General features: G+C 36.4%; 1 protein-coding gene across 1 annotated transcript in view; it reads right to left on the bottom strand.

Annotated features, from left to right (window-relative positions):
* TMC1 (transmembrane channel like 1) overlaps window positions 1–11,661 on the bottom strand; it is a 269,325-nt gene that overhangs the window by 75,394 nt on the left and 182,270 nt on the right. Inside the window, exons 7-8 of the mRNA XM_008069917.2 lie at window positions 8,444–8,534; window positions 6,472–6,553 (exon numbers count right to left, since the gene is read on the bottom strand). Of these exons, the coding sequence (XP_008068108.2) occupies window positions 6,472–6,553; window positions 8,444–8,534 (173 nt within the window). The remainder of the gene's footprint in view (window positions 1–6,471; window positions 6,554–8,443; window positions 8,535–11,661) is intronic.

The raw sequence follows: 11,661 nt of genomic DNA, 5'->3' as shown, positions 1-11,661 counted from the left end.
CCTTCTTTCTTGTCTTCCTTCCCTACTTTTTACAGTTTTGCTCTTCTAACTACCACAGCACACCTTCTCCCGGCACCATACACAATCTCTGGCAAATGAATTTCTTAGTTGAATATACAGCACAAATACACCAAAATGCAAAAGAGAAAAGTGAACTAAGATGTTTCAAAAAGCATCCCCTCCTCCAACACATGCATATTCATTACATATGAAATATACTTTAGAGTCCAAAACTTCCAAACTTCAGTTTTCAAACTTGAAAGTAGCTTCACAACTATTTTATTTGGAGGCAAAGTCTTTGCAGACTCCCAAGTGTGAAAATAAAAAGTGATTTACAGGAAAACAGATTTTATTAAAAACAGAATGATTATAGAAAAGATCCAGACACAGGTGGAAGAGACTAAGGCATCCAAAAGGCCAGGTTTCTACATCAGATCTATCAATAGCATAGGAGAAAACACAATAACAAAACAAATGAAGATCTTAAAGGAGAAAAACATGTATCAACTAGTTGTCACCAAAACTCCTGTAGGACTTTTACCTGTCTCAACACAAAGGAAAAAGGAAAAAAATCTCTCCTCTATTATTTCCTACTGGAAGTTGTTGACTAAAACTGATGTTCATTAAAAAGAAAAACATTAGTATCATGCAGCTGAAAGTCCATAAATGAAAAGAACAGTCATTTCTACCAGCTTGGTCTCTAAGATAAAATGGTCTTATTATTATGTAAGAAACAAACATGGGTAATAATAGTAAGAGAATATCTTGATGGTTTTTTAAGAACTTTACCAGCATCAACTCATTTTGCTGCCACTAGAGTTTAATGAGGTTAAGTATTATTAGTCCCCGTGTATGAATCAAAAAACAAAAACTTAAACACAGTAGTTGACTGAATCAAGACTTGATTCATAATAACCACCGTTTAACGAATCTTTGCTTCAGACACCTATTTGTTCTCTGTGTATTAACTTATTTAATCATCATCAAATCCCTTTGTGAAGGGAGCTGTTGTACTCTCATTATATACAAAGACTTAGAACTATAAGTTACATAGCTAGTGAATGATCAAGCCAGAATTCTAAACCAGGCATTCTTAATCTACAGGTATTCGATTTCAAGTCTAGATCTCTATCAATGACAATCCTATATGATTTCTCAAGTAGAATCGTAGTTACATTGATTTTTTTAAGCTATAATGTGTACAATAAATATGCAATAAACGTGCCTGTCTGAAAGAAAAGTTATCGATAATATCCATCGATCAGCTAAAACCAGTTAAATTCATAAATTTGATGCCCATAAAAGACCAATTATTTGTTCTGATTGATAAATACTACCCCCATAGTAAATTATTAAAGTGTTAATAAAATAGTCTTTGATACATATTAAAGTGAGGATTTATGCTTATGTATATTTCTGCTCCTGAATTTTCATGTGTTTCTTTTAAAATAAGGTTAAAGCTTTACTTTTCTCTCTGGTTATTTATTACTAAAGCAAAGTAATTTGTAGTTTGTCATCATATATAATTTCTTCTTGAACAGATGGTTAATAAAACAAGCAGATAAATACAAACATTTCTAAATGGGAAAAGACCAACTAAATGATCTGCTATATGAGTACAATATAAATACCACCACATTAGGCTAGGATATGAAGTAACCACATTTTTTCTAACTGTCTAGTGGTAGGGAATTAAATGGGACAAATTTGATTTGTAGATTCTAGAGCCGTGAGGCAGCAGAGAAATGTGAGCTTTAAGCCCTGTGCTTTGGGTTACCTATCTGAAGCTATTTCTGGCCTGAAAAAATAGGTTTTTTACACCATAATTTTGATGATGTAATCTAATATTATTAAAAAGTGAAGTTTGATTCTGAGAAAGATTTGTAATCTCCAGCTAGAAACATTTTCAATTATTTGGTCTATAGTTTTAGTAATAATGTTGACATCATAGTGGGTAACGATTACAGTTTCTGGTGGGTACAAGTATGCAGCTTCTTCAGCAAAAGATGCAGAGCAATGCGTTCAATAAGATGTATTCGTGAGGGCAATCCTGGAGTTTTAGGCACGATCCCTTTTTAGGGCTGACATGACAGTAAAATCCCATGTCATTTTCATGGGACGTAGAATTTCACAGTATCCTCTGTGGCAGAAATTACCAAATCTACTTTTTAAGTGAAAAAAAGTTAGAAGTCATCAGGTAAGTGCCTTGTCCACATTAGTAAAAAGAATCCAGGTCTTACTGGCCTCACGATGGAAACAACATGAGTTTTAGACTCTGACTTGAGTTCTACTCTCAATTTTGCCAATTATCCAGACAGAGCTTTGGAGATACTCAGTGAAGGCTGGTAATTTGGGACTCCTTTAAAAATCACATTTAAAAAATATTTTTTCAGTGTGGTTCACACACACAATGAAATATTATGCAGCCATAAAGAAGGACAAACATACAGACCTTGCAGCAACTTGGATGGATTTAGAGTCTATCATACTCAGTGATCTATCACAGAAACAAAAGAACAGAGTACCATATGTTCTCACTCATAAGCGGACTTTGAACAATTATCATAATGCTATAAGAAAGGAATAGGCAGTAGTGGGAAACTGCCAGGAGCGGGGGTGGGATTGGCAGTTGAGAAAAACTGCCAGGGAGGGAGGGACACACCTCATCAACAAGGGTACCTGCATAATGAACATTTGTATACCTAATCCTGAATTGTATCCCACATCTTTAATAAAAAAAAAGAAGAAAAAATATTTTTTCAGTATTTATTTAGAGATTAAGCAAAGGACAAGGGCAACATGGATTAGAAAGACTGTTGGGAGTGGAATGCAACTGCTCTTTTGAACATGCCACTTACTAAAATCCATAATAATCATTATTATTTATTTGTTTTTGTTTCATGATCTGTCTTCCCCACCCAACCATACATATGTCAACACATTTGGATGTAATATTAATGAGGGTAGAGCCTTTGCCTTTGTTAGCAGCAATAGTGACCAGAAATATACGTAAGGACATGGTATTCAGTGAGTATTTGCTCAATTAATCGATAATGTCAAGCTTTTTTGGAAGAATAAATGAGATATTATATGTTAGATGGTTCTGATGGTCAAAAGGAATACAAAGTATTTCTGAAGTTTTTGTATGGCTGAGCAGTCATTTCTTTAAAAGAAAAGCATTCAAGCCGGGCTCGGTGGCTCAGCCTGTAATCCCGCACCTTGGGAGGCCAAGGTGAGCGGATTGCCTGAGCCTATGGGTTCGAGACCTGCCTGGGCAACTTGGCGAGACCTCATCTCTACAATAAATCAAAAACTAGCCGAGTGTGGTAGTGCGCGCCTGTAGTTCCAGCTACTTGGAAGGCTGAGGTGGAAGGATCGCCAGAGCCCAGTGGGTCGCCAGACTCCAGTCTGGGCGACGGAGTGAAACTCCAACTCAAAAAAAAAAAAGAAAAGCATTCATATTAATTTTATTATTAAATAGATATATTACAAATAGGTTACATATTTAACTAACTTTATTCTGAAAAGAATTTGAGAAGGTCATTATACAGGCCCCTCTTAGTATAAATTTGATTCCCATTTAAATTTTTCAATAATTTATCACTCAAAGATATAAAGAATTTCACATGCCCTTATCTACATCAAAACTGGTTAAAACGTACACATCATAGAATGTTAAGCAGGAAACGACCTTATACAGTAACTAGTTAAATTCCCATATTTTTTGGAAACCCCAAACGTAGAAACAAAGGGCTAGAAATTTAAAAGAATTTCCCTTTTTAAAAGAGCTGGTATGGGATTAAAAAAAGGTCAACTCAACTAATTCTATGTCCCATTTCTTCACATTTTCCTTTTAGTTTGGCTTCAAAGACCATCAAGGTACATCTTCCCCTATTTTTGGTAGCGTATTTTTATAAGATGGTCAGTTCAATCCAATGGTTCTAATAATATATTCTTAGATAGGTTTCATGTTTTTCAACTAATACAATAGCCCAAAAGCATATGGTCCGCTTATGATTATTATTAAAACCTTAGTACATCAAATATCTTATAGATTATAAAACTACATATAAATAAATCTCTCACCCAAAAGTAAATACATGAGAAAATGAGAAATATTTTTATGAATAAGGTAACTACTTTTAAAAATCTATAACTACGCACACTACCACTGGCCTGAAAGAATGCTCTCTAGGAACTGGTGAAAAACATATTTAAAAAGAAAAAGTGTATAAAAATCTTCCTCAAAGTGAAAAGCAGCATACCATATGGAAAAGCATAAGCTTTAAACCCAGATAGACTCTGTCTTGTATCTCAACTCTGCTGCTAATTCTGAGACAGTTATTTAACCACAATAGTAAAATAGGAAGGTTAATGTGCACATTGCAGGAACATTGAAGATTAAATGAAATAATGTTTGTAAAGTGTTTGACTCACAGTGATGCTCAATAAAAAATGATTTGGTGATTTTAATTTTTTGTTTGTTTTCTGAGTCGAAATCTCTATCTGTCACCCAGGCTGGAGTGCAGTGGTGCCATCATGGCTCACCACAGCCTCAACCTCCTAGGCTCAGGTGATCTTTTCACCTCAGCCTCCTGAAGAGCTGAGATTTTTTAATTTTTTAGTAATGATGAGGTCTCACTATGTTGCCCAGGTGGCCTTAAATTCTTGGGCTTAAGCAATCCTTCCACCTCAGCCTCCCAAAGTGCCACTGCCTCTGATTGTTGATAGAGTAGAAAATAAGGATCAATTCTTCACATTTGAAGCAAACCACCATTAACAGTGAAGAAGTCAGGACAACCTAATTAAATTATAAATTATATATGGAAAAGAAATTCCACATTTGCATGAATTTTCCAGGATGACCATTCCAAATTTACTGGAAGAGGAGAAGAGGAGAGATAACTAAAAAGTTATATTAAGGAGCCCTCAATCTGTCTTCTTCTGTGAACTCATGATGAATGGTGGTCATGTGTGTGTCTCCTTCCTGTGTGCAATTTCTGGCAATAAAAATAATTCCATTTGTTTCTATATCACTGGAGATAGCCTACTGAAACACAAGTGAGCATGATATTATTATTAGGTTAGACTGAAACTTGCTCCAGTCTGCTTTAAAAATAAATAATTTTCAAATGTATGCATTTTAACTATGTATGTATTTTAATTTTACTTACAAATTTCTTGGGATATACTTCACAACTGATCAGGATTCAAACTTATCTATTTTATAGATTAGTAGACTGAAGCTCAAATTAATAACTAGCTTGAAGTTGAACAACAAATGCAGCAAAGCAAGAACCAAATTCAGAGTTCTCGCCACATATATTGTATTAGAATCTTAGTGCTCTAAAAGAACTTCTGGTCCTCAAGGCCTCTCAAGGTACCATATTTCAGCTGTACAGTTGGAACCTAAAGGTTCCATGATATCCTCTCTTTTTTAATGTGTCTCAGTTCTTCCTCTATTTCTTAGAATGGTAGACATCTGGAAAACTTGTCGGCAATTTTATTGCTGTATTTTCATTTATTGCCACTTAATAATTGCCAGTCAGTAACAAGAGAAAGAGAACTGACGGTTAGCCACTCCTAAAACATGCCCAGTCATGTCAGCGAACTATCCATCAGCTGTGTTATCTCCCCCAGGGAGCCTCCATTTTAATTATGCAATACCACACTTAGCCAGCAGGAAAACCTACCTCTGACCTGGAAGGCCATGGATGAAAATCAAATCCTAGTCAAAACCTTAGAAACCAGAATATGGCAAGATTGTGCTCAAAATAGTTTCAAGTATTATTCCCTTTTCTTAACATCCTTTACTTTTACAGAATAATTTGCTATTTTAATTTATATTTTTAAAAGTTTATTTACCTTATTCTAAGCCTAGAACACTGAACTAAATAGGGTTTTGATTGGGTACATTCTCCTGTCTCTGTTGTACACTATAAATATTCTACAAAATGAAAGCAAAATATGAATATTCTGATAGCAAGTTCCTGGATGACTATTGCTTATTCTACTTCCGAGGTTTGAAAATGAGGTTTTAAGACTTCTTTACTCTTTTTAAACATTGCTCATTTAGATTACTGTCTAACATTCATGAGAGTATATATTTTCAATGTCATGATCATTGCCAAAATAAAACCTCTGCCTTCCAGATAATACTACTCAATGCTATGTGCACAATCATGACCTCACTAAGTAGGAAAGAAAACCAGTCAGAATAAGAATGTGTTTGTCTAAGGTAGGACATAACAGTGGGATCCCAGTGCTATCTTTGGTAAGAGATAGCAAATCTTCACAGTGGCCAAAGGAGGCATAGACAATGCTTTTGTTTGGCTGTTTGTCTGTCTGTCTGTCTGTCTGTTTGTTTGTTTTTAATCTTCCCAAGTCCAGAAACTGAGAAAAGCATTTGATAAGCTTGTGAGACATTTATCTATGATAATCTTCTCCGTCTGAGATCTGATGAGCACTTACTTTCAATTGCCTTGATTTTATTTTCCCATGGAACACAAGCAGCTTTGAAGTTCTCGAAATCACGGAGGAATTTTGCCCATTTCTGAAAAGGAAGTCAAGGAAAGCTCAGCCTCTTGGTCTGTCAAGATGTTTATCTCCCACCCCAAAACATCACAGTGTGATGAACTTGGAACCATCTCTCTGGGACCAAATACTGCTTTCTAGTAAAAAGGGGAAACATTAGATTTCGCTTGTTTCCCTATTCCTCACCACCCCCAGACCAATTTAATTCAAAAAATGTTTATTAACTGCCTGTTTTATTGGAAATATGCTGACCACTCAGAAGGAGCTATTTATTCTACTAGAAAATAAGCAGACAGGAACTGAGTTAGCACATAATAAGGTGATTGGCACATAGTATGTGCTTATTCATATTCATTGCATGAAAGAATTAAAATATAAATAAGATACAGTTCCTATCTTGAAAGCCTTCTGGTCTACTAGAGAAGCCTGTATATAAATAGGTATCTTTAATACTCAATGCTAAATTCTGTGACATGGAACACTTCAGTCTGATAGAGGCAGAGCAGTCAGCTAAATGGAATGGCATGGTGTCATAGGAATGGGAAGAAGAAAAAGAATTATAAGTTAGTTTACAAAAGGTCTTCCTTCTATTTTAGTCCAGTGTTGGGTCATCCATTGCCAAGGGGAGCCCTAGAAAGATTGGGAACGTGGCAGATAACTTTGCATGTGTGCACATTATGTGGGGATAATGTGGGAGCTGGACAGGCACATTAAATAATTGTGTGAGACCAGTCTGAAGTTAAAGAGATTACTCAAAACCTAGAAACTGCATAAATGTTCATCTACAAAAGAATGGATACACCGTGGCATCTTTCATACAATGGAGTGCAACACATCGATAAAAATGAACTATAACTCCCACAGCAATATAGATGTGTCTCATGAACATAATGTTTCATCAAGGAAGTCAGAAACAAAAGCATAAATACTACATGTCTCCATGTAGTTAAACTGTAGAAAAAGATATATGTACATGAAAGTTAAGATATATGAACTTTATTCACAAAACTTTATGGGAATACATTTAGCTTACAGTTGGTATAACATTTGTAAAGAGGGGATAATAATATCTATGTTCCTAAGTTACTGAGAGAATTAAATATAACCTTATAAAAGAATTCAATTCAATGCTTGGCACATAGTAAGTGCTAAATAAATGTGTTTCTTTTCTGTCTTTCCCAAAAGTCTATATTTGTATCAGTATACCGTTTATCTTTTTCTTATTTTCTGTCCAGTGTATAGTTGATGTTCCTAGTGAAGAAAAGTTTGAAGAAAAGCTATATGGCACTGAAAGTTGTAGCTATTTTGACCAGACCTCTTCACTTCCAGGAATGAAGATGAAAAGGGCACAATCTTTTACATTTGAAAGTTTTAAAATCACACGAGTGGCCAGGCGCATAAACCAGTGCTTTGAGAGGCTAAGGCAGGAGGATTGCTTGAGCCCAAGAGTTTGAGACCAGCCTAAGAAACATAGCGAGATCCTACGTCTATGAGAAATAAAAAAAATTATCTGGGCATGGTGTCACGTGCCCAGCTACTCAGTACTACCGGAGGCAGGAGTCTCGCTTGTGCCCGGAAGTTCGAAGCTATGGTGAAGCATAATCACGCCACTGCACTCCAGCCGGGTGGCAAAGTGAGACCCCGATTAAAAAAAAAAAAAATCACATAAGTAAGTCTTTTGCCATAAATTAATATTTCTCAACTTATTTTCCATTTTAACTCCTCTAAGGACAATTTTTTAAATCCCTCCCTTCAAATTGTAATGCCACAGTTATACTGTACATGTATTATATGTATATCTGTGCTTTATACATACAAAGTGTAAGATTCTCTTCACCCCTTCAGAACAGAACCAATTGCCCTTGGGGGCAATATGGCATAAACTGGACTGGATTATGAAAATACCTACCTTGGCCATCATCATCTTAAACGCAAACCACCGTTTTCCTTTTCCTTTTCCAAGAGCCCCTTCATTTTCACTCACAAATTTTTTTGCTTCCCTGAGAAAAATAAAACAAAATCAGGTATAGATGGAGATGGATTGAGATGAATATAGAGGTAGTGGACGTTTAATTGTATTAACTGCAGCCTTATTTCTTCTAGATCCTTAACAAATAAGCCCAAGCTGTATTTCATAACCTAGAGACTTTCAATGTATGTTTAAATTTTTTAATTCTGGCCAGGAAGAGCAAGATATTTTAGTCTCACTTATTAATCAGCTGGGGTCACGAAGAGCAAGAAATGTGTGCCAAGTGTCAAAATAGAGAACCCTAGCTCTCATTTCTACCACATATAATAAAATAGAATCTGAAATTTATATAAGATTCTGACAGTCAAGAATGTTTATTTTAAAAATCTTACTTTTTCTTCAATAATTCCTTTAAAAAGGGGGTGGAGGCAGAGAGTGTAGGACAAATTGGCATAGAACACACTTAATAACCTGGTATTTAATACTGTAAAAGCAATTATGACTTAAAACAGAAAACTCACTCTGTGAAACAAACGGCTGAGGGAAAAGGGAAAGAAAAGGAATACATTTGGCCTCACATTCAGAAAAAGTTTTAAATTTAAACTTTAACATTATTCCCAAATGTTTATACATTTACAGTAGTCACATTACTGTCTTTGTCTGTGGTAAAAAACAAAAACAAAAACATGAATTCATCAAAACAAATAATGTTTACACTATAATTTCTATGATCTTGTTCAGTCATTGCTGTGAACTGAATGTCCGTGTCCCCACAAAATTTATATGTTGAAATCTAATCTCCAATGTGGTGATATTTAGAGGTAGGGTCTTTGAGAGATGATTAGATCATAAGGGTGGAGCCCTTAAAAATGGGATAGTCCCCTTATCAGAAGAGGTCAGAAAACTAGCTAGCCCTCTTTCTTTCTCATGTGAGGATACAGAAGTCAGCTGTCTGCAACCTGGAAGGCCCTCACCAGAGCCTGACCATGCTAGCACCCTGCTCTCTAACGGTTAGCCTCCAGAACTGTGAGAAATACATAGTTTAAGCCAGCAATGCTAAGGTAATTTGTTCTATCAACCTGAACTGACTTAAGGCAGTCATTTTTTATGATAGTTTGATATATGAAAATAATTTTTAAAATAAAGGTGGTCCAGGCTTCTCTTCACCTGTAAGAGGCTGGAAAGCATATTATCTATGTAATGGAGAATAGCCACTGTCATGATAACCAGTGACCCAAATCCAGGTTGTGGTTATAGAGGTGTAGGGCAGTGCTGTTGCCAGCTGGATGGCCCCTGGCATGTGTGGTTTACAGACAAGACCCTTCAACATACAACTGTAAGTAAACTATAAGTAAACTTCTTATTAACACTCAACCTTCAAAAATGAAAGGTTTTGAAGGATTTTTATTAAAATGTTCCTTAGTATCAATGCTAACCTCAGGATTTTACAATACACATAGATCAAAAGACAACGCACATATGCTGACTACTGATATGAGAGTGTGAGGACTCTATTCACCTGCACACACGGGCTGGGCTCGGTGGCTCAGCCTGTAATCCCAACACTTTGGAAGGCTGGGGCGGTGGATTGCCTGAGTCTGTGAGTTCAAGACCAGCCCGGGCAACTTGGCAACACCTCGTTTCTACAATAAATCAAAAATTAGCCAGGCATGGTAGTGTGCGCCTGTAGTTCTGGCTATTTGGAAGAATCACCAGAGCCTAGCAGGTCAACGCTGGCATGGCCATGAACATGCCACTGCACTCCGGCTTCGGCAATGGAGTGAAACTCCAACTCAAAAAAAAAAATACACACACAGTGGTGAAGTTTCTCTTCAGTCATCAGACAGAAACCCCAAATCAGTTCCTTAATAGCAGGGACAATCTCCTGTCCTTTTCTATCTCCTAAGCTTCGATCACTGCTTTGACCACAGGGGCTGTTTAATAAATGCAAATCTTCTGAAAATAGATTTGTTTGGCATAACTTGAGGTAGATGTATACACGGAAGCATCTAATGATTTTATTTTCCACATTAATTAATGCTTGAAAGCAAAGTCATTCCTGGACTTTTGGATTATACCCTTTACTGTTAATCTCTGAAACTCAACTGGCAGCTTCTTGCAAATGGAGAAGTTAACACACTGGCCAAGTTTCCAAACCGCCCGACATTTGGCATGATCCCTGGGCTGGGAAGATTAGTTGAAAAATACTTTCCAAAACATTCTGCACAGTCCAAAATGTTCAATAAAGGAATGTCAAAAAATTAGAAACTGAGTTCTTATGTTTTTTAGATCCATGCAATGAAGAAAAGTCATCCCATCTAAGCATCAATGATGTGTTCCAGAAGTGATGAGACAGATAGAAGGGTGGCACTAGCAGGCACTTTACAAAATGTTGAACTCAAGCCTCTAAACTGAAAATCGGATAATTTGGGTTCTAATCCATACTTTGTGTTCTGTCTTTGTGACCTTGCCCACCTTTTGACGCTCTCTTGTCCTTCGTACGCAAGTGTTCTGCTTTTCATAAGAAATCACACTTGCCCAGGACTCACATAGATCCGAGCAAGAGCTGACGCAGTTTTCCTCAGTCACTGTGTGGCTTTTAACAGATCGGGATTTCCTAAACAAACAAATGGTCAGGCAAGTGCTTCCCTGCTTCCAAGGTGGTGGCAAAATAGATGTGAAAGTGTTGAAAGGAATATTCCACAGTCAATTCTAGGGCAATGCTTGTTTTGAAACCGTGACTTTGTTCTAACAAGGTTGATATATTACAGAAAAACGTGAACATAACACAAATTTGGGGTTTGCTTATGCGTGATTTTATCCACAAGAAACAGTAGATGAGTACAGAAAACTGCACACAGCTAAACCAAGCAGTATAAGATTACACAAAATGCACACATCTCATCTGCCACCTACCTCACTTCTAAGGACAGCTGAGAAAAGCCATATCCATTCACAGCTGGTATTACAGTAACCCTCCTTCCACACTTCACAGTAAATCATAAGCTGCAACCCTTTTGAAAGCCACTTCCACTATCAAACTTCAGATCTTTTTTGGGTAAACTAACATACTTATTGTAATATGTATGTGTTTCTGACCATTCACGTACCATAAAATGTTGCTGCCATTTTTACTAAATTCCTACCTTTTTTAATGC

The sequence above is a fragment of the Carlito syrichta genome, unplaced genomic scaffold (genome assembly GCF_000164805.1).
Source record: "Carlito syrichta isolate Samal-C Ts95f unplaced genomic scaffold, Tarsius_syrichta-2.0.1 Scaffold312501, whole genome shotgun sequence".
Classification (NCBI taxonomy): Eukaryota; Metazoa; Chordata; class Mammalia; order Primates; family Tarsiidae; genus Carlito; species Carlito syrichta.
The sequence above is the reverse complement of the archived record's forward strand: the minus strand, read 5'-3'. Positions and strand labels throughout refer to the sequence as shown.